Here is a 23,770-nt window from a genome sequence, read left to right as displayed (position 1 = left end):
CACTCTAATTCACCTAGAACACTGCAGGGTACCATAGAGAATAGAAGGTATCCAGAATCCATCCTGTTTTCTCAAGACTTACTGTGAAGGGAAAGCCATCTGCCTTGGGAGGAAAAAAATTGGAGTCATAATCTAGATAAAAGGCCATCAGAAAAATCTCAACCAAACTTTTGTCTCATTGCAATCAATTGAGCTTCGAAATTCTCCCCCTTGAAACTTACACAGGCAGCTATGACATAGTGCCAGCAATGTGTCAGAGCTGAGTTTCCAGGAGTTGGGTATGCCAGGGCCAGGCAGTAGGGAAGAGGCTGGAGAGGCAGGTTCGAATTCTATCCAGGAGGCAGCAGGGAGCCTGTGGAGTCCTTAAGTGGAGGAGCATCATGCTTAAGTCTGCTTTTCAGGGAAATAACTTAGAAGGTATGGAGAGGATAGATAGGAGCATGAGCAGCTTTTGCTTGCATGCCTTTAAAATAGTTCACTTTCAAAATAAAGTTATTGGTTCTAAGCTTACCCCAAATACACAGTGTTGTGAATTCCCATATCTTCGGTTTTAATTCAATGTTTAAAATAGTATCCGTACCCTGACTCAACCCCGGAAAGAACTGAGGCCAAAATGGGTGTTGTTTGGTTAAACTTTAAGCAACTTGAAATACTAGATGCTCAAAACTAACTCTTGTTAGCTAATTTTAAAACAACTTAGAATTATAAATATGCTACTGCCTGTGTGCCTTTATTACTTCATCTGTACAGATGATCATATTCTTAATCCCTTCCTTCTTAGAGCCTGGATGGGACCACCAGACATAGGCTCTAAAATGCTTGGAGCCCCTGGGATGCTTCTTTCTGCATCCTGCCACTGAGCATGTGCCCTCAGTGGATTTCAGGTCTGTCCAGGCATCCCTGTCTGCTTCCCCTCTTCTACAGAATCAAAAAGGATGAGAAAACCAGTTATGGCAACCTTATGCCTCTTTATATCCTAACTCTGTGCCTGGCTTTCACCAAACAAAAGACACCTTCAGCTTTCCTGACATCTGTGTTTTGACTCTCTACCCAAACAAGGGGCTTCCCACGCGATCTTGCTCCATTCTGGGTGTGTGAGTGTGCACTTGCATGTGCTCCCTGGTAGTGCTGGTTGCATTGCTGCCACCAGCTTTCTGTAGGTGTATCTGAGGGGGCCCCGAGCCACAGGTGATAGGGAGAGGAGGAAGGAAAAGGTCTCAGATCCAAAAAATCTAGAAAATAAACTGCATTCTAAAGAAAGCATCTTCCCACCAAGTGGGAAGGTGGCTGATGCTATTTAAAAACGTTCCTCATCTGTCTCTGGCTGCTATACTAGAGTTATATTTTTCTTGGCCAAAATCTTTCCAGAAGCAATGTGAGATAAGCTAGCTTTAAATAGAGAAATCTGGATGTCTCCGTATTTCTTCCTGTTGCTGTATATCATCTTTGTTTGCAGATAGCTGTGCTATAATGTGACTTTCCTAGATGACCAGGTATTCTACAAAAATCTGTACAACTAAACTGGACTATTTTAAGCACTTCTGGGTGAGGTGGGGGTGGGGAACAGTGTACACAGATGGAAGCTTGGCTTTCACAGAAAATCAGAATAAAATCATCCCTGTTAAGCATGGATATAACTTTCAAATTTTGGTTTGACAGGACTTGCTGGTTCTTGAAGAGCAAGAGGTAAGTAATTTTCTGAGACATTGTCCCTGCTACGTTCTCCCTCTGTGTTCCTAAATGTGCTTCTCCCTTGGCCACCACCATGACCTTTTCTTTCACTCACACCTCGGCATGGATTTGCCCACTGCACTTATGGTCACTGAAAGACTTGACCGACATGTTGTTTTCAAGGTCAGTTTCAGGACTTTGTATATAGCTAGCTGTAAAAATATAAACACAAGCTACTTAAATCTGCTTGGAAATATTCAAATTGTAGCCTCCTAATCAGGGCGAGTCATGAGGTCTTAATTTTCTTTAAGTCAAAGAGAGGGCATTTGTGCTTTATTAGCACACTCAATTTACTGACTCCATATTTATTTGTACATCTCCATTCCCTATTGCCCCACCTTTAAAATATGTGTTGAGTTTTCTAAGGATGTAACTAACACAGGGAAATAATAAAAATGCCATCAAAGGCAATCAGGTCCTTAAGTTGTAGCTTTTGCATGTCGTAGCTCTCCGTAAATGGTCATATCATTTGTCCCGTTGCTCCAGCCAAACTTGGAAAAATCCTTAACACCTCTCTTTCTCTCACACTCTACACCTAATCCTTCAGCACATCTTGTGATGATTTCTTCAAAATATACATCTAATTCAAACATTTCTCAAAGTTTCCACCACGACTGCTCTCATCCCTTGACGCCATCCCATCATCTCTCGCCTACACTACAGAGTCTCCAACTTTCCGCTTCCACTCTGTTCTGTTTCTCATGTAGCATCCGAATGGTCCTTTTTAAATGTCAAGTCAGGTCACCCCTGACCATGTGTGTACCATGTACTGTTTGTGGCTTTGGGAATACATTGACAAGCAAGACAAGGTCCCTTCATGGAGCTTATAGTCTGGTGAGGTAAGACAGACTATACAAGCAAGCAAACATAAACATGGTAATGTGGATAGCCCCAAGAGCTGCAAGGAAAATAAAACAAGGAGACAATATAGGGGAAGGAGTAGGGTTTTTACATTGAACAGAATAGGTTCGTCTGAGGCAGCAACATCTCAGCTGATTCCTGAACATATCAATGTACATGCAAAGGAGCTGAAATGATGCACCCCAGATTGTTGGCAGGAGTTACTTCATGCAAGGCAGTGGGGATGTAGTGTGAGCTGCTGCAGAGCACTGGCAAACAGAGATGTCCATGTTTTTATCTATGTATTATCCATGAATGAATCATGCTTGTGGTGACAGAATTAATGAACTCCATGTATAATTGTAGAAGGCAAAAAATGAAAGTAATATACATTTAAAAAATGAAGAAATGCACAAAAGATTAAAGGAAAATATCCCCTAAAATCACAGAGTAAACCACTACCAGTATATTACCACATTTTGGCATATGTGTTTGTTATATTTTATATAAAATTAGGATTACACTGCAGAGAGTGTTTGTGTCTCAAAACTATTCTAGTCATTAATCTGTATATATTTACTGAGCCCCCACAGAGTGCACACACATGTCTGCTCTGACAGCCCCTGCAGAAATTTAGAAATGGAAAATGTGAAAGCTCCCCACCGAAACCTCTCCCACCCTCCCTTGCACAACCCCTGTGAACTTGTCTATCTTCTCACATTTCTTTTTTGGATCTCCCAAGTTTTGAAAAATAAATAGCTGATCTCTTTATTTCTCAATTGTATCTCCTTACTAAAGGGATATTGCTTGAAGCTACAAGAGCACTAGTTACAGGCCGCCTGGGTGGCTCAGTCAGTTAAGTCCGCACTTGGTTTCAGCTCAGGTCATGATCTCAAGGTCTTGGGATTGAGCTCTGCAATGGGCTCCACGCTGAATCCAGAGTCTGCTTGAGAGTGTCTCTCCCTCTGCTCTCCCTACCCACTCTTTCTCTCTCTCTCTCTCTCTCAAATAAAATAAATAAAATCTTAAAAAAAAAAAAAAGCACTCATTACAATGCGTTTGAAGCGATGTGAGCAGTGGTAACCTTTAGAGCTTCCCTGAGACAATGTGGTGGAGGCACTTCTGCTTAATACTGCCAGCTTCTCAGCTTGGAGCATTTATCCTCATTCCACCCAATTATAGTGATAAACTATCAGCTGCAAAGATGAGCAGGGAAAAAAAATAATAAACAGCACTAGCCATGTCCCTAAGGGTTGGTGATTTTATAAAGTGTTGTTGGTGTCCTGAAAGCCAAGTTTTATTTGTCCACTGCATGGAGAGCCACCCCAGGCTACAACATGCAGGGAGACAGTGAGAGAAGCGTAGGAACATGTGAATCATAAAAATTTTTTTTTAAGGTTTTTATTTATTTATTCATGAGAGAGACACAGAAAGAGGCAGAGACACAGGCAGAGAGAGAAGCAGGCTCCTCCCAGGGAACCCAATGCAGGATTCAATCCCCAGGCCCCAGGATCACGCCCTGAGCTGAAGGCAGGCACTCAACCATTGAGCCACCCAGGTGTCCCTGGCCGAGGTTTTAAACACCTTTGTTCCTAGCCTACCCCTTAATTGACCACCAAGAACTCCCTTATCTAGGTGGGAGGAGTTCAAACAACCTTCCAAAAGTTGATTCTCTTCAACCTCAGATTTTATGTTATTATGAAATATTTCAGATATACAAGAAAATGGAGAATAATATGAAGACCTATAAACGGGTTATCCAACTTAAGGAAAAAAATATTCTAAGTACTGTTGAGGCACCTGATTTCCTTCCTCTCTCTTCCTATTGAAACTGATATCTTGCATTTGGCATTTATTGTTCCCACTGGATCTGATTTTTTAAAAAGATTTTTTATTTATTTACTAATGAGAGAGAGAGACAGAGACACAGGCAGAGGGAGAAGCAGGCTCCCCACAGGGAGCCTGATGCAGGACTCGATCCCAGGACCCCGGGATCACGACCTGAGCCAAAGGCAGACACTCAACCACTGAGCAACCCAGGTGTCCCAGGATCTGATTTTAATCTAGTGTTTAAAGTCGACGGTCGTAGACTGAACGTTTGTACTAGCTACTTCCTGATTTCCTTCCTTCTCCCCCACACATCTGTTTTGTAACATTTTAGGATTAAATATCTTTAAGAAATGGGGAAAACGAGCCTTTATAGAATAAATTGCCTACATTTTCCATTTCTGTTCCTAAGAGCCCACACGATATCAGCCTAAGATTGTTGCGTTCAGTTTTGAATTATGTTGAGCCCTCCTGCGTTAACTGATCAGAACATAGCACTGGTCCTGTGAGCTCCCACTGGCTATTTGAGTGATGTTTCACCACAGAATGGACCTGGCATCATGCAAAAGCCATTAGTAATGAAGTTACAAATGAATTAACTCACCTAAAAACTGAGTTTCCACTGTAAGGTATAAAAACTTATAGAAAGAAAGGATGTTGATACTGGTCAAAGTGGAGATGGAAGAGAGGAAGTAATGCCCCAAGTATCCATCCTGGTCACTGAAGGAATGAACAGCACATCTCATAACTGTATGTGTTCTGATGATAAAGTTACATTCAACACCTTTTGTTGTCTTATTGTAAGGGCTCTGTGAATTTCAAGTTTGGGGTTCTCTTTGCCAAAGATGGGCAGCTCACAGATGATGAGATGCTCAGCAATGGTAAGTACCCACTAATTTGTGCCAAGACCCTGTTCTGCCTTGCCATGGTTTTGACAATCCAAACTGACCTTACCTGTTGAGTCTTTAATACAAAGAAACAGCCAGTTGTTTTATGAAATTTTAGAGTAAGTTTTCGAGTAAACTTTGTAGGGCAGTTGTTGCCCAGTTTCATTTATTTGACAAATATTTATTGGTCACCGAACTTATGCCAGGCAGCAGTGCCCAAGAGGGAGTCTAACCAGAAAGTGACATGGGAGGTGAAGAATTTGGTTCTACATCATAGTCCCAAGAGCAAAGGAAGGTTGTTCTTGGATTTTTGTGGTTGGGAGAATGATAAAATGATGTCATTGTCCTGTTCTTTAGCACTTTTCATGTTAGATACCTGTTCATTATTAATGGAAGCAGTGACAGTGTTTTCATTTCTACAATACTAAACCCTTGTGATCCCAGACTGGCAGTGGGAAGGTCGGTCAGTCTGATTCTGTGGCTGTCCTTTCCTTGGAATCGTGGAAACTACTGTGTGGTCTCCCAAGAAGAAAGTGTGACCTCTGTGTTCTGTTTGTCTGCTGCACACATCTACAGAGCCTAGTTTATGTTCAAGTGATTTCAGTGTATAGTTAGAAAATGAAGATATGCTGATTCTGTACTTTCTTCCTACTTTACCTCTTCCTACAGAAATTGGAAGTGACGCTTTTCAAAAATTTTTGAATCTTCTGGGTGACAAAATCACCCTAAAGGGCTGGACAGGCTACCGTGGCGGTCTGGACACCAAAAGTAAGCTCGCTTCCTGATCTCTTCTCTTGTCATTTGTGTGACTCCTATCAGCCAGTCTGATCTGACTTGAATTTATACCCAAAATGAGGGAAGGGATGGACTGGAGAGGATAAGAAGGGCTTCACACCCAGTCTGACACAGGATGGCTGGACACATTTGGGGGCTCCACTAAGTTTCATAAGACTAAGTCAGCCCTCACAGTCCCTTGGTGTGGCAGACCATGGTCTGCCTACGAATACTTACTGCTGAGCGCCTCTGTGTGCCAGGGCTGTGTGAGGCTCCAGGAATGTAGCAGTGGATAAACCAATATGGTCCCTGCCTTTCTAGGAGCTTCTAGTCTAGTGGGTAACACAGACATCAAACAGGGAATTACCAAATACCTCAGTAAAGTACTGGAAGAAACAAAGAAGAAAAAGTACAGAGTGCCATGGGGGCATTTTGTCTAACCTGGGGAATGAGAGAAGGCTTCCCCAAGGGAATGAGGAGGAGTAACTGGAGTCTTGAGGGGAGAAGAGAATTCTAAGCAAGAGAACATTTGTGAAGTCCTTGAGTCAGGAAAGACCCTGATATGTTCTAGAAACTAAGAGAACATCTTTATGGCAGATGAGCTGGAGAAGAGGAGGGTATGATCCCATGAGTTTGAGTTGACATGAATAATTTTGGATTTTATGGTAAATGGAACAGGATATCACAAATGGGTTTTAAGTAGAGGTGTGGTGGGATGATATTGCCCCTTCAAGCCAAACTTCCTGGCTGCTGTGTGGGGAACAGTTCAACAAGGTGCAAGAGCTCCTGGTAAACCTGCAAGGGTAGCAAGGTCACCAGCCCCATTGCCAATACCCAGCTTCTCTGTCATGGTCACAACCCCCCATTGCTGACCCTTGCTATGGCTAGGCACTGTACCAAGCACTTGACAACTATAATCTTGTAAGCATCCCTATGGGTTAGATACCAATTTTATCCCCATTTTCAAATTAAGAAACTGATGCTCCAAGAAAGTTGAGGTGACTCGTCAAAAGGAACATAGCTGTGACGCCTGGATGGCTCAGCGGTTTAGCACCTGCCTTTAGCCCAGGGCGTGACCCCAGAGACCCAGCATCGAGTTCCACATCGGGCTTCCTGCATGAAGCCTGCTTCTCCCTCTGCCTGTGTCTCTGCCTCTCTTTCTCTCTCTCTCTCGAATGGATAAATAAAAACTTAAAAAAAAAAAAAAAAAAGGAACATAGCTGAGAACTTGAACCCAGGTCTGCCTAACTCCAAAGCCCATGCTTTCAGCCACTATAACATCTGCCAGTGAGAGTACGTGCTTTGTTTTACAGATGTAGTAATTATTTGTACATTGTCTTGTGTTAATTTTGTCCTGTATACCAGCAGTAACTGGAAGGCAAGGAATTATATAGCTCCTTCTCCTTTTTAGCTCAGACTTCTACATGAATCAGACAGCTAGTGAGCTTAGAGTGAGGAGGAAGAGGGCTCTCCACATGGGCAGGAGCCTTGTATCAGTTGGAGAGTGAGCCATGCTGTTGGTTCCACTCGGTTGGATAATCCAGAATGATCTTTGGGAATGTATTAACTGTATGCTATATTCCCTAGCCTCCAAATAATGACTATTTCCTTAGGGTCTCAGAATTCTCTGTGCCTACTAAATGCATGTTTATATCTTACAGATGATACCACAGGGGTACATTCAGTTTATACTGTATACCAAGGGCATGAGATCATGTTCCACGTTTCCACCATGTTGCCATATTCCAAAGAGAACAAACAGCAGGTATGTGTGAACACAGGCTCTTTGAGAACACACAAACCATCAAATAGTGACCTCAGTGTGGAGAAAGCATCATCGCTCTGGTTTCATAGCATTAGAAACTGTGTATGTTAATATATGAGCTGGACCCCAGGTACCAATGTAGAGATGTTATTTACAGCCTGTATATTTGAACTGTCAACAAGCCTTGAGAAGAACTACCCTCATTGATGCTGTCCCCTTAAATAAAGGATCAGAGATAATAGTGCACATACATGTCTGTGTATTTGCACACATGAGTATGGTTTTATAGATTCAAGAAACTGTTTTTGCATGGACATTGCCTTTTCTCTGTGTCTTCTCTCCATGTGCCTGGTATCTCATCAAAAGCTACCCAGGATTGTTGGCAAGCATGTTTCAGGTTAACACAGGAGGTTAACACCGGGTGTCTGCACGTGCTGTGCCATGTTAGGGGAAAAAATCCCTGAGACAATCCTCACCCCAGAGACTGGCCATTTCCAGGAGAAGAATTTCCAACTTGTGGGAATTTAGACCCAACAAAGACATATGCTGCTGGCTTTTGAAGGATTTGGGGGAGTCCACTTAACTTTTATTAGCATCTTATCCCTTTTTTATACACTGAAGGCATCTATATGAATAAATATCACAAACATGAATGGACAACTGGTCAGCAAAGATTTGTGAGAAACAGGAATCTCGACAGGGTATGTGATGGGCTAAGAAGGCTTTTTTCTGAGCACATATAAATCTTATTTCAACAAACTGCGATAAGAGGGAAAGACACAAGGCAGACCAGTGGGCTAAAATGTGGTATTCCAGTCGTGAGATAATAAGGTGCTTCAGGAATGTGGTGGGGGGCCAAGGTGGGGGGCAGGAAGGGCTGATACCATTGGATGGTTTCCAGCCTGGAGTAAGGAGTTGGTGGATTTGTCCCACAGGCATTGGAGACCCACTGGAGGTTTTAACCTTGTTCTGGTTTTAGAGGGCTCACTCTGGGAAAAGTCAGATGGAAACAGGAAGTGTCCTGGCCCAGGAAGACTGCTTAGTGGCTGTCACTTTCTTCAAGGCATCTTCCTTTGCATGATTAAGGGAGCCTAAATTACTGTCAGAGCTAAATCCCTTAGGACCTGAGGATCTTGTGTAGAAGAGGGGCCGGGCTGGCCTTCCCAGTCATCATGAATTGTATTGATCTCTTACAGCTCAACAATAATATCACAGAACCTCCACGGAAGTGTTTTGCAATCTTCCTTCTCCTCCCACTCCAACCTTTTCAGCCCTGTACAATCACCAAAACTGCCCATGTCTCATGACAGATTAGGGGCATTAGCTAGAGAGACAGAAGGAAAGAATGTGACAGCTCAACCTTTGCCCAACTCAGAGGTCTTTAACCTTATCTCTTTGAGAGGCTGTTCGTATGTTAAGGCCAGCAGCACTGAAATGTCCCCAGATGGACCCTGGTGTCTTTAACATCTTGGTTGTCTCAGTGGGTAGCACTTGGGTCCTCCACCTGCCCGGCATCAGTAGATAGGAGAAAAAGAAAAACTTGTCTCTATCACCGGGAAGATCATGTAGGTGGGAAGAGAGACAAACACAGGATGCTAGTGAGCCTTCAGTGCACCCCATCATGGCAGAGCAGAGAAGGAACCCTGACTATGAGCTTCTCTCTGTACCTTGAGGACTCAACATAACAGACGAAAAGGTGAAGGCCAGCCTGGATCATAAAATCTTTGGACCTCCTAACATCGAGAACACAAGTGGGACCGTCTGAGCTGTATCCCAAATCTGACATAAAGAAACCAATTCTCATAGAGTTTGTAGGCTCCAGTATTTCCATGACTTCCACCTCTCTCCTCTGTCACTGAACCAAACTTTAATGGGGGGCAAGTATTGATATTTGCCTCTCTGGGACCTCACCTTCCTCCTAACACCCTGTGTTGGCCCGCACCACTAACACTGCCTGGTCTCCCAGTCCCGGGCCCTGAGGACAGCATCAAGTACCAGATGCAAGCAGCCCATCTAGACCCAGTCCTAGCTCTGCCAAGAACTAGCACTGTGATCTTGGGTGCATGGGGAGCTTTGCCTGGCCCAGGACACTGCTCTTGCCTCTTGTCTCCTCTGCTACTCTCATTCACTCGCTCAATGATCTCCCCCAGTCTCAGGGCTTTAGAGAGCTTTTATATGCCAGCAACACCCAACTTTACATGTCCAGCCAGACCTCCCTGCAGAAGTCCAGACTCAGCTGTGCAGCCTTCTTCTCAATACCCTCCTGGAAGATATGCCTCAAATCTAACATGTCCAGGACTGAAGCCTTACTCTCCTGCAGCCTTTCTTATCTCAGAGGAATCGCTGGGTCATGTGGTAATCCCATGTTTTAGTGTTTGGAAAGCCAGCATGCAACTCTCCACAGCAGCTGCCCCATTCTGTATTCCTACCAGCAGTGCTCCAGGGTTTTACTTTCTCCACATCCCCAACAGCACTTGTTATTATTAGTGGGGGGGGTTTTTTGGTGTGTTTTGTTTTATTTTGTTTTTTTTTGTTTTGTTTTGTTTTGTAATAGTTCTCCTAATGGGTGTGAAGTGGCAGCTCATTGTGGTTTTGATCAGCGATATGGAGCATCTTCTCATGTGTTTATCACATCACCTTTGGAGAAATGTTTATTCAACACCTGTGCCCATTTTTTAATCAAGTTATTTGACTTGTTGAGTTGCAGGAGTTCTTTATATATTCTGGATATAATCCCTTATCAGATATACAGTTTGCAAATATTTCCTCCATTCTGTGGGCTGCCTTTTGTCGGTGGTATCCTTTAATGCGCAAAAGCTTTCAATCTTGATATAGTCCAATTTATCTCATTTTTTTCCTTTTGTTGAGTGTGCTTTCCATGTCACAGCCAAGAAATCAATGCCAAAATAATGACTTACTGAATTAAGTTGAATTTAAATTATTAGAACTCTCCAAACCTTCATTTCTGCATTTGCAAAAAGGGAACAATAATATGAATCCAACAGGGATCCTGTTCTCCAGGAGCTTACAGTGTAGAACAGGAAACACTGGAGATCCACAAATAGTGAATCATTCTGTTTGGCCAATTAAGCAAAGGTCTAGAATGGGGTTGGCAAACAATGGAGCATGGGATAAATCTCATATACTGCCTATTTTGTTAAATAAAGTGTTATTGAAACACCAGCCATGCCTACCCATTTATGTGTCGCCTATAGCAGCTTTTATACTACAACAGCAGAGCCATTGATTGTAAACCGACAACATGAGCTACAAAACTGAAAATATTTACTACCTGGCCCTTTACAGAAGAAAATTTGCTTACAATAGATCTAAGAGATCATTTTGAAAGATCAGCTGAGGTCAGATTAAGTAAGCCCATTTTCCTCATCAGGTACATCTTTCAGAACTAGCTAAGGCATTTATAAATATCTACATGTTTGAGCCCCACCCCCAGGAAATTCTGATGTACTGCCTCTTGTCTGAGGGCCTTGAATGCCGGTCTAGGGAGACGAAGTAGAAGCAAACGTGGACACAATCAGAGCAGCAAAATCAAGATGTTGGAGGCAAGGAGGCTAGTTAGGAGGCTGCCACAGAAGGGGAGACAAGAGGAGATGCAGATCTGCATTGGGCAGGGAGCAGAGGAGATGTATAGGAGAGCCTGGAGGCTGGACTGGTAGAACACGGGAGGCAAAAAGTCAAAGATGGCGGAAGTGCGGGGTTCTGTGATCATTGTGGTTTGACACATTACATTAGTGTTTTGAACCTTGTGAATCTGCCATGTATGGATGACCTCCTTGGTGATGTTACTTATGCTTCCATCCAGGTGGAGAGGAAGCGCCACATTGGAAATGACATCGTCACCATTGTGTTCCAGGAGGGAGAGGAGCCTTCTCCTGCCTTTAAGCCTTCCATGATCCGCTCCCACTTTACACGTATCCTGGACCTTTGTGAACAAGTTTAGCAAGCTATTGGTCAGCCTCATGAGACTAAAGTGACCCTCAAAACAAACCTGACAGTTGACTTGCTTGTCGTGGTTGTTTTGCATCACCAGATTTTTAGAGCCACTACTCTGGGTTTTTCCCTTGGGGTTTTCTGCCCTCATCTTTCTCCATCCATTGGAATAATAGATGGATTCATTCCCAGAGAATTCTTAGCTTCTAGAATATCTTTCCTTTCCTCAGGTAATGTTTCTTTGTTGATTCTAAACCCTGGTGATCACTACTGCATTACTGCTTGAAATTTAAGAAATGATGGAATTAATCATATTTTTATTCACTTTTCCCTCTGCTTCTTCAAATCCCTGTTTAGCTCATACTGCTGGAAGAGTCCTGCTGAAATTCTCTATAATGTCCAAGCTCAGCTCAGACAGGCACAGGCCATAAGGTTGGCCACCCAACAGATGCCATCATGGCCCTGTTGCTTTGGATCATGGGCCACAACAGTGAGTCCCAAAGGTGGTACCTCTACAGGTTGTATATTGTAGATAAAAGGCAGCTAATAGGCATTTTCAGAATAAACTCTGGTCTAGCTCTTCATGTTCCCTGCAGACTCCAGTAAAAATGTTGAGAGACAGGACCATTGTGACCTGTCACACCTGGAAGTAGATTGCTTTGCATGCTTTGGCTTATTCATTGTAACCTAACAATATAGCATGCAAGTTTTTAAAAGTGGGGAATGGCCAGATTTCTTCCATGAGAGCAGGGAAGAAAACATGTATGTATCTACACTTGAATAATAATTGTTTTTGCTCGCATCCTTGCTCATTAAGTGATCTATTTCTCCATTCCCTGGGATTTAGGGTAGCTCTTTCCCCTTTTCTTCTTGTAAAACAGAAGTTTTCTCCAGGTACCATGCAGAGAGGCAAAGCAGGTGGCTCTTTAAGCAACCAAGAGGCAGTCATTATTTTTAGAATTTCCTTTAGTTGTAACTTTTAGATTTGGGCCTTGACACATTTATTTCTGGAAAGGGACAGCAGAAAGTTGATGCAGAATCTTTCCTTTGAGTCCAGGAATGGAAACACTTTGAGGGACTGATGGCCTTTTAGCCCTTGCAGTGGGTAGCTGAGGGTGGGAGCTGGCAGGGGTGGAGGAGGACTAGAAAAAAGAGAGCTAACCATGGTTTGGTACCATTTTAGATTCAACACACCTGACACAAGCAAAGTAGATTCTGCTGAGAGGTTGCCATCAACTGCATTGGTTTGTTTTGGTTTGTTTTGTCTATCAAAGCCAGAAGGAGAAGGAAGGTATGTAGTGGAAACATTTAAATTGCTTTTATTTTCAAAATGGGTGAGAGGAAATGTATGTCTAGTTTCGTATTGGGATATTTTCTATTTCCAAGCAAAAGAATTGATCTTTTTGTTTTGTTGGCTGCTTAGTTGCATAATAGATATATTTATATTGCTTTTCTGATGGATCGAGAGACTAAACTCTTTCCCCAAAGGATGAGCACACAGAGGTTGACCTTTGTCTTCTTGAGCTGTCTCTTTTAAAGAAGTCAAGGCACCATCTCAACCTACGAGTGAGCCAAAAGTACAGGTCTAGGATGATTCTGCATAAGAGATTTCAAGGCATAAGCTATTGACAGTGAGCATTGGAGTTGTTGATTAATTTCCTTAACCATCACCACAGATATTTTTGCCTTAGTGAGGTATGATCAACAAAATGACAATTACAGGTAGGTGATGACTTTCTCTTGGTTGCTTGTTCTAATTCTCATGTTTACTTGTTAATTTGGCACTCTTTTGATGACTCTTGATACATATATTGGTGATTGATATGATACAAGTGTCCTCACCCACCAGAACTTTCTTCAAGGCCATCATCTTTGGGAAAAGCTTGTTCCATATAGTATTGCTGTATGTAATAAACCCAAAGTTCAGGGTGAGTTTGGAATTTTATTATACTCTAAAATGGGCACAAATTTGGTATGTTTGATCTTGACCAGAGTACCCCATTTCCTAAGCTATGTCCTGGTCCACTTATCCCTCTGTCCTCAAAAATTAATCTGTTAAAAGGATATCATGATGTTGTGAAAAAAGTGTGAACTTTGACCTAAATAGATCTGGGTGGAATCTCAGGTCTATCACTTACTAACTTTGTGGTTTTGAAAAAAAAGTGTTTATCTTCTCAGAGTCACAGGCTGCATCTGTAGCACAGAATATAATGCTACTACCTTGGCAGGTTGATGAGAATTGGTTGATGCTATGTCTTAAAATACCAAGTATGCTGCCTCGTATGCATGGGATACTCAATGGTGGCCTTTGCTATTATTCCTAGTGTTCTTGACCTTGCCAACGGCTTGGTAGGTTGGACCACTAAGGATGCAGAAAGGCTTGACCTCTTCCCTAAAGCACATGGGAGAGCTGCACAGTGGCTAAACCTCTGGCAGCTCAGAGACAGCACTCCTTCTATGGAATGACTATTCTTGACATACCACATATGCAACTGAACGAATGTAAGATCATAGCAGTCTTTGAAGAAAAAACAAATAATTCTGAAATGTTCTTTATATAGGCTGAAAATATTTTCAGAAGAAAGTGTACCACTCTTTGGCCCCCCCTTGCCATCCCCACCGGTGTTTACAGACCACCAGGAATTCAGGGACTTTTTGCTAGTGAAGTGTAAGTTTCTATTTTGAATTTTTTTGCAACTTGTTCTACATCAGAATATATTTCTTCAGGTTCTCTGAGGATGCTGTATAAGAGAAATCTCATTGTTTAAGCATTGGTCCCATTCCACATTCTGTTAATTCTTCATGTGAAACATTCAGTTTTCTGGTAGTGTTATATAGATCTTCTCCTGTGTCCTAATCTGTATCTACCATGCTGTCCACCTGCCTTGAAGTTTATCTACACTCCCTTGCTCACAGTATAAGGGGCCTCAAATGTGCCTTGCTGCCCAGGGTTCTCATATAGCCATTTCTGAATCTCTGGCTATGTGTGTATCTGTGTCTTTGTCAGAGAGTGGGAAGCAGGCAGGACAAAGGATGGTTATGTGGGTATGTACTTAGGGAAAAGGGAGTTGTTAGCGAGTGTGTATATGTGTGAGGGGTGGGGAGGGGAGAAGACAGACTGACAGAATATGGATATGATATGGAAACCAGACCATCCAGGCTTTACTAGCTGGTGAGTATACATTTCAGCTCCACCAATAATACCCAAATACCTGACCCTGAGCCCCCATCTTAACCACAAGAGCTCATCCTTCCCCAGAATAGCCCTCGGTTATTATAGCTGCAAGTTGAGCTTGCAAACTCCACTCAGGAGCATGTGCCCAGTGCTGCCAGATATTCCAAACAAAGACAGAAATCTGAAATTATATATGAACTTGCCTGAGTCTTAAAATGGGGGTCCATGTGTTTCTAGTCCAGAAGATCAGATAGAGAGCAAGAGACAGACCTGAAACAAAGAGTCAGCAGCAGAGAATGGGTTCAGCAGCTAGAAATGAGGAGGCTGTTGGAAGCAGGGGGTAGGAGGTAAGCCATCTTTGCAGAGTGCCTATATATAGCAGGGATGGGGCCACTGCAGGCATGGAGCCCTTGAATAATGATCAGAGATGACTCAGCAACCTAAGAACCCAGATTATTGGTGTATCTGCTGATTCAAATGGAGCCAGTCAACAGAGTGACTGAGCAGCCCCCTTGGACACTTGGGTGGAATGAAGCAAATGCTTGATCTATAATTGAAGACATGCAGTCAATACAGTGGAAGAACTCAGGCTCTGGGCTGTGAAGGGGGTTATTGAAAGAATGGATTGTGGAGGCAGGAAGGATCGGGAGGGGTTGATGGACTGAGAGAAAAGGTAGAAGCCAAGGGATCTGAAGTCTCTGAATTCAAAGTGAATGAAGCAGGAGAGAGGAAGAAGGCCAGATGGGAAACTCCAAGATAACAGGAAGTGGCATTTTGACAAAATTTCTTACTTTTTCCCCTTATTTGGCTGAAACAGGTCATTTAAAATGGATTTTTTTTTTTCTGGAGTACAAAGGAAAAAATACTCTTTTTTTTTTATTGGAGTTCAATTTGCCAACATTTATCATAACACCCAGTGCTCATCCTGCCAAGTGCCCCCCTCAGTGCTCATCACCCTGTCACCCCAACCCCCCGCCCACCTCCCCTTCCACTACTCCTTGTTCATTTCCCAGAGTTAGGTGTCCCTCATGTTTTGTCACTCTCACTGATATTTTCACTCATCCTCTCTCCTTTCCCTTTATTCCCTTTCACTAATTTTTATATTCCCCAAATTAATGAGACCATATAATGCCTGTCCTTTTCCGATTGACTTATTTCACTCAGCATAACACCCTCCTGTTCCATCCACATCAAAGCAAATGGTGGGTATTTGTCGTTTCTAATGGTTGAGTAATATTCTCAAACAAAAAATTCCCAGTCACAGGATTACAGTAAATAGTGGGCATGTCTTTTAAACATATGCAGATTAGGGGCATCTGGATGGGTCAGTTGGTTAAGTGCCTGCCTTCAGCTCAGGTCATGATCTCGGGGTCCTGGGATTGAGCACCAAAGCATTGGCTCTCCCCAGCAGGGAGCCTATTCCTCTCTCTCCCCTGTTCATGCTGTCTCTCTCTCAAATAAAGTTTTTAAGTTTGGGTTTAAAAACTTAAAAAAAACAACATATGCAGTGTAAATTCCTTAAGAGATGTCTTGGCACAAACAAGCCCAGCTTGCCCCCAGCGCTCAGATCCTATCCAGGAGGTGCATGGGCCCAAGAACTTCATTTTTCAGTCTGTGAACACTCTCCATCCTTTGGCCCTTCCAATGAGAAAAATAACAGTTAATATTTATTCAGTTTGATATGCCTACTATCATGTCAACTCTTTATATGTATTATATCATTTAAATTCTTACAATGACCCTATAAGGAAGTATGGCTACATCCGTTTTACAGAGTAGAAAAATAAGGCCCCGAGAAGCTAAATAATTTACTTAAGAATATGGCAGCATAGCTGGGGTTCAAACCCATAACTGTCTTGACTTCAAGCTCCAAACCCCCTTATTGCACATTTCCTATTCTGTGCTCTGATGTGGAACTGGATGTTCCACTTTACTGACTCTTAGTCTGCAGTATCTATAATACACTAACCACCAGGGTTTTTTTTTTTTTTTCCAGAAGAAACTTCCATTAGAGTAAGAATCCCAGTACTCTGTTAGGCAATTGTTATTTTTCTTAACAAAATGTAGTGAATATATATTTGATCCTGTTGACAGGCATCCTGGTGTTTTGGCCCATGTATTAGAGGGATGTGTTTAGGTGGATGGGTGGAAGGAAAGGGAAGGGAAGGCGAAAGGGGAAGGGAGGGGAGGGGAGGGGAAGGGAGGGGAGGGGAGGGGAGGGAAGGGAAGGGAAGGGAAGGGAAGGGAAGGGAAGGGAAGGGAAGGGAAGGGAAGGGAAGGGAAGGGAAGGGAGAAAGAGTAGATAGGGGCATGTCTGGTGGGTACTAGGTCTTCAAGTAATTAGATATACCCTCTGCTCAGGAAGCTTGCAGTCCAACAGGAAAAGGAAGACAGACATACCTATGGACTATGGATTTGTATAGAGAAATTTAGAGAGGTTTTAAGCAATCTTCCTTGAAGGAAGGGTAGCGCCAATGGTAATACCAGTATTGGGAAAGTGGGTGGCATTCATTTTGAGGAGTTTCTTTGAGAAGGACATTCTTCAATAGCATGTTAATTTTTGTAACTCACTTTGTAACTTGATTTATTTTAGTAATTAATGGTGAAAAAGCCACTTTGGAAACCCCAACATTTGCCCAGAAACGTCGACGTACTCTGGATATGTTGATTCGATCTTTATACCAGGATTTGATGCCAGACTTGCATAAGGTAACCCTGGGTCCATGGTCTTCTTTCCTTCTCATGGGTTTGAGTTGAGAACACAAGTCCTAGCAATGAGTCCCAGTTCAAATGGCGAAGGAGTTGTCTCGATCCTTGCTGTCAACACCAGACTGTGGCCAGATGGCTGACATTTGTTCTTTCATTGTTACCACGAGAGAGTGTTAAATGTCCATACACAGGAAAGTGATTTTCAGAGATCATAGGCCTGTGGAAATGGAGGTGCAGGCTTGGCACCATGGTGTCAGTCAGTAATTTCTGGAGCATTGGAGGGTGCTTTTTTGGGGTGACTGTCCTTGGTGGTACTACTCAACATTACCAGTGCCATAGGGCTGGTGGACAGACAAGAGTGGGGATTTTGGAGAGAGACCAGGAGCTTTTTAAGGATTTCTGGAGATTGACTGGCTAGCTCCATCTACAGACACTGAGATAAACATTTACATTTACTGCAAATTTGCTTTGTGCCAGACAATCCCTAGGCTGACGGTATCTCCACACTGATGAGACCCAGCACCACCTTGGTGTCTTTAGGGGCACCCATGTTCCTCAGAGGCCTCTATACTTGGTGTGAGATCACCAGGTGCCATGGGCTCACTATGCACATAAAAGCATTGCTGTTCAGAAGTATTTCCTGCCTTTAACAGGGAAGTACAGAATAATTGGGGAGATTCCTGTAGACTCCTTGCATTCATAAACTCCAGCAAAACGCACTGCCAGTGATGCTTGTAAATAAATGAGGCATTGGGTTTCAGGTGCTTATGTGGGGAGATGAAGAATATCAAGGTGAGCTGCTGCTCGTGTGGTCCTTTCCCTTGGGTACAGTGACCACCACCATTTTATAGGCACCCCTTGACTTCTGGCTGGCCAGTATACCCTAGCTACTCACAGGGATTAGGCCAAACTAACCCCAAGATGCTAATGAGCAAGCCATAATCACTAATCTGTCGATTCCTTTTTTCCCCCCTAAAGTCAGGTAGAGGTGCAGAGAGGGTTCCAAGGTGAGGACACCATGCCCCCCTCAGGTCCCAGCTGAAGCATGGATGCCTGAGGCCAGCTTTCCCCCAACCCCCAGTTGAAGCCATGTCCCCCTGTTAGATGCTCTCAGATACTGTATGTACTTCCCCTTCATTCTCCCATGTGCCAATCATGTATCAGTTCCTCAGTTCTGTCTCCCCCATTAGACTGTGCCCAATAAGGTCAGAGACTGTGTATCACACCCCCACATCTGCCAGACTAGTGGGTGCACAGTCAGTACTTGCTGCCTGAATGAGCATTCCCATTCTCTGACTATATGCTGGAAGAGAACAAACATTTATGGAGTATGTGCCTAAGCACTGTGCCCAGCACCTTACACGCACTTCCTCATGTAGCCTTCATAACATGCCTAGGAGACAGGTATTAGCAACATAAAGATGCTGAAACTCTGAAATTAACACACTTGTCCTAAGTTACCAAGAGGGCCACAGAGTTGCACAGCTCCAGGGGTACCATTCACATAGACTTCCACCTGCCTTGTACCAGGGTGTCACTCTAGGAGAACAGCATCCCTGGAGCTGTGTGATAGTGTGGCCCTATCACACTGTTGGAAGCTAGTAAGCCCTGGAGCTGCTGGTGTGCTTGATTTCAAAGGCTGTGCTCTCAGCCATTATGCAGCACTGGCTATCCACCTGTTGATCTTCTACCCCTAGCATCTAGCACAGACCCCAGCATTTAAGTGATGCTCCGTAAATGCTTATGGAGTAAGTGGGAGTAAAATAACATTTGGACAAAGAGGTCTGTATTTAGTTAAGGAGAAGCCAAAGGATGAGACTTGACAACGATTTTTGGAATTCATAACTTGTTTTTCTTTTTCAGAACATGCTTAATAGACGATCTTTTAGTGACGTCTTACCAGAATCACCCAAGTCCGCACGGAAGAAAGAGGAGGCCCGCCAGGCAGAGTTTGTTAGAATAGGGCAGGTGGGTTTTATTCTGAAACCTCTTTGGCAAGATGTGCAGTCATGAGCCCCATGCATACCAGATGGCCTGCCTGCAAAGAATTTCATGCCTGTGTACTCCTGTGGGAGCTCTATAATTTCACTCAGGATTACTGTGGAAACCACGATTAAGATTTTTGATAAACCCCCCCCCCAAAAAAAGATTTTTGATAACCACATAGGCGTGGTTCTCTGTGGGTATGAGTGGAAGCAAAGCCTTCTGCAGAAGAGGGAGTGCCACTACCTCAAAGCAAGAGACCACAAGGCCCAGGCTGGGCTCCCTCTTGTCAAGGGAGCACATACCATTTGCCTGCCTCCTGGGGACTTTCTGAAGAGTGAGAAGCCCACATAGGAAAAGCATGTTGAACTCCTCCTCCTCCTCCCTGGCAGCAATAAGTGCAGAAGGGTGGCGTCCCTGTGGACCTGAGTTCCCACTCCGCTGGCTGGAAGCAATCCTCAAAGTTAGGAGGCTCCCACTTAGCATCTTATTCCAGATTTTGGAGGAAATCATTGCCACTTTGTGTCACTCCCACGTGACGTCCATATGTCTCAGTTCTGGGAGGTGACACAGCTTTCTATCCTGATCCCTTGTCACAACACAGAGGAGGAGAAGAGCTGTCAGCTGCAGCTAAAGGTTCTGACCCAAAGGAGAGAACAAAGCAGGGTGACCTAGGAAAGCTTAAGGGCAAAAGTAACTTGCCCCAAACAGGTACATTGTGACAGGAGCTCTCCCATGTGGGTCCTTTGTTTAAAGGCACTCTGACTCTGCTTTCAGAGATTTCGCCTCATCAAGTTTTCCATTTCCTGGGGTAGGAATCACTGCACTGAGATATCAATTAGTTGAAATGATAGGCATTTGGGGTCATTTGGGCTAGGACATTGTCATTAGGGCTTCACCGTATTCAGCTGGCAGCATTCCTTGGCTGCAGTGAGAGGGAAGTGTGGGAACCTAAAACTTTAGTCTAAAATTACTCCTGTTTTATTTAAAACTTCTTGCAAATCACAACTGTTGAACCTGCTGTTATTTTCCTGTCTGATAACAAACTTTAAAAGAGATCTCTGTTCTGTAAGGCACTAAAACTGAAATCCATTGTGAGAGGAGATGCTCCATCAAGCTTGGTGGCTTCAGGGATCTGTAAAAAAGAGGTGAGTTGATGATACTCTCAGGTTCCCTTATGAATGTCCTTTGTCATCAGTGAAGTTATTGCAATTCTTAGAGATTTGTGGGACAGGAGGAAGACAAGCTTGTCTGCTGCAGAGTCCCCAGGGGAAGCCCCAGATAAAGTTGAGCAGCATCTAGTGAGAGCCCCAATTTCCATACCATGTGTGTGCCTTTGCCTGCTTAAGTGAAGCAGAGCTGCTGGACCGGGCCTGGTCAGGCACATGGGGCTGAGGGGTGTTCCTCCAGCCTTGTGTGCATATACATGGCCTGGACATCTTGACCAAATGCATGTTCTGATTCAATAGCTCTAGGGAGTAGTCAAGATTGTGCATTTCTAACAAGCTCTCATGGGGTGCCCGGATGCACTCAGCAAAGCTCTAGGGCCGTGTTTCCCAAGCTTTTGTATATACTACAATCACCCCCTTTTGAATTTCTGATTCATAAGTCTGGAGTGAGCCCAGAGAATCTGTATTTCTAACAAGTTACCAGGCAAGGCTGATGCCACTGGTCAGAGGACCACAGCTGGGAAACCACTGCTTAATCTGTAGTTCATTCAGTCACCCCAGAAGTTCTGTGGGCTGTGTATCTATTTTTGTCTCCACTTTTCTTGGAGAAAAAAATAGGTGGTAATCAACAAGAGAAGAGCAAACAATAAACTAGTTGCATAGGAACTTACTATTTGCATGATTTTTTATTATAAAACAAATCTACTTCATTATGTCTGTGTTCCAAATATATATATAGGTTAGTTAAATGGAACAAACCCACAGACAGTGCATTACTAGAGAAGTGTCCATTATAAAAGCAAAAAGAATTACAAATGCATTTACTATAAAGGTATATATGCTTTGTATCTGAATTATAGAACCTACACACTTTAAAGTCTGGTTTCAGGGGAACAATGAGCTCAAAATACGACTAATGCTAGAAAACCACAACCAATAAGACCAGATTGATGGCAAAGTATCTTTTCCAAAGGTTGCATTAATTCCCACTATCGGCTTGTTTGTATGAATGGTGAAATTCACAGTGTTCCCAAGAGCTCTATAAATACCAAATTCCAGCAAGATTTAGTGACCTTCTTGATAAGAACTTCCTAGGCATACGTAAAAATGAAAGTCTGTGGAAATATAACTTGTTCAGTGGTGAAACAGCAAAGAAAGAACTTCCATTTGTTCTATCAGTTCATAACCTACCAGTGGGCCACAGGCCTTCCTTGGAGAAACACTGACCTAGAGGCCCTCGTGGACTTCAGTGCAGTTGGCTCCACAGAGGCCAGAGTCCCACATGCTGCTCCCCAGAGCATTTTATTTCCAAAGAAGAGGCTTTGTCAACCTCTTTGGCATCCATCAGTTCATAAGCTGTGTTAATGTTCTTAGAGGATCCAGCAAGGAGTCCTGCACTTAGGCCACGTTCTTGCCCTGCAGAGTCTGCACCAAGTCCCCCAAGTGGCAGAAGGGAGTCCAGCACAATGACAAATACCATCAGTCCTTAGAGTGGAGAGCCCCTGTGGGATCAGGTCTAAGTATACTGACACTTCATACATGATGTTCTCAGGCTACCTGGAGTCCCCTGCCCCTTTGAGAACCCACGAAAGCAGTGGACACACACACACACCCCTCACACACACACACACACACACACACACACACACTAGGCCACTGAAATGTACAGATGGCACATGTACACAACATTTTGAATCTAATTTCAGGGTTACACACACACCTCCTTAAGCTCTCTATGGATCCTCTAGGACCCTTAAATCTTCTGGGTTAAGAACCACTATTTAGCATAAGTATTTTAAATTTGTGTTCTCTGCTCAGAGAACATTTTGTCATTAAGAGTTGGTTTTTATGTCTTGGTGTTACCAAATGCCCAGACATCTGTGTCTGTCTCCCAGTTGGCATTTATAGTGGCTTTGCTTTTTCATGTCCTCCTGCTCAAAGTCACAAAGTCAGAATTTCCAGACATCTTCTTAGGGAAATACCATTCCAATTAATGGCCTGCACTTGTGTAGACCTTTCCAGGTTGTAAAATGTCTTCACATTCTTTGTGTGATCTTTCAGAAGGGCCTGAGCCTCATCTTAGCAATTAGAAGATTCAGTTTGAGACTTGTGAGTTTCTTAAAGGGACAGTGTACTTTTCTAAGAGCAGTAATACACACAGTATTTACTCTCATCCCAAATGACGTCTTTGAAGGTGACCTCACCACCACCACTTCTACTTTCAGTATGCACACATGTGCTCACCCAGTACATGCACACATACACACACCCCAACATGCACACATGGAGTCTTGTACCATCCCCAAGGAGTGTGTGATTGAGAGTAAACGGGCAAATGTAAAACTTTCACCTGTCCTTGAGAAGCTCCAAGCTCCAAAAACCTCTTTGTCCTTTGAGGCCAAGCCCGTTGGCTCCAGGCATCCCCATGCAGTTCTGGAGCAGCTGTAAGGGAGGCCTCACCCTGATGTTGTAACCAAGCATGAGACAAAGGGGAAGAGTTTGCACGGTATGAATACGTCATGTGGGGAACGTGAGTGGGTTTCAGGCAGCACTTTCCATATTCTTACAAACGTGTTGTTTTTTCCTTTAAGATTTTGTAGCCCTAACTGGGTCAACCAGCAATTTTCACATTAAAGCAACATCAACTTCTTGCACTGTGTATAACTTAATCATTTTATTGAATCAGCAGCATAGAAATCTGACTTCTTTTGTAGAATTATATGGGTCTTCCTATCAGTTCATGTGAATGCTCCAAAAAATAGGGAGCAATTGGTTCAACTTCATGTATTAAGGAAAATGTTTGCTTAGAAGAGGTTACCAATGCTTCAATTGTCCCCAAGGAAGATTATTACATATGGAGACAGCTCATGGTGCCAGAAACATGTGACTTCCCTCCTTCCCTACTGCACATGTTTTGAAAGGAGACATTTAAGAAAGGTAACTAATGAGTGTCCAGCTA

At 43.3% G+C, this 23,770-nt stretch overlaps 1 protein-coding gene and 1 long non-coding RNA gene across 8 annotated transcripts in view; both read left to right on the top strand.

Annotated features, from left to right (window-relative positions):
* Window positions 1-23,770, top strand: part of GARNL3 (GTPase activating Rap/RanGAP domain like 3) — a 146,765-nt gene that overhangs the window by 92,487 nt on the left and 30,508 nt on the right. For all 7 annotated transcript variants that reach the window (XM_038549297.1, XM_038549295.1, XM_038549296.1 and 4 more), the window contains 10 exons: window positions 1,660-1,686; window positions 5,204-5,279; window positions 5,955-6,053; window positions 7,721-7,824; window positions 11,648-11,756; window positions 13,452-13,497; window positions 14,337-14,443; window positions 17,544-17,659; window positions 19,523-19,627; window positions 20,716-20,790. In XM_038549297.1, coding sequence (XP_038405225.1) covers window positions 1,660-1,686; window positions 5,204-5,279; window positions 5,955-6,053; window positions 7,721-7,824; window positions 11,648-11,756; window positions 13,452-13,497; window positions 14,337-14,443; window positions 17,544-17,659; window positions 19,523-19,627; window positions 20,716-20,790 — 864 coding nt within the window. The remainder of the gene's footprint in view (window positions 1-1,659; window positions 1,687-5,203; window positions 5,280-5,954; window positions 6,054-7,720; window positions 7,825-11,647; window positions 11,757-13,451; window positions 13,498-14,336; window positions 14,444-17,543; window positions 17,660-19,522; window positions 19,628-20,715; window positions 20,791-23,770) is intronic.
* Window positions 11,763-13,445, top strand: LOC111097496. The gene is made up of 3 exons (XR_005364958.1): window positions 11,763-12,005; window positions 12,133-12,278; window positions 12,959-13,445. It is a non-coding gene; the product is annotated as an uncharacterized LOC111097496 (long non-coding RNA).

Source organism: Canis lupus, chromosome 9 (assembly GCF_011100685.1).
Source record: "Canis lupus familiaris isolate Mischka breed German Shepherd chromosome 9, alternate assembly UU_Cfam_GSD_1.0, whole genome shotgun sequence".
Taxonomy (NCBI): Eukaryota; Metazoa; Chordata; class Mammalia; order Carnivora; family Canidae; genus Canis; species Canis lupus.
Note: the sequence above shows the minus strand (reverse complement) of the source record. Positions and strands in the feature narration are given on the sequence as shown.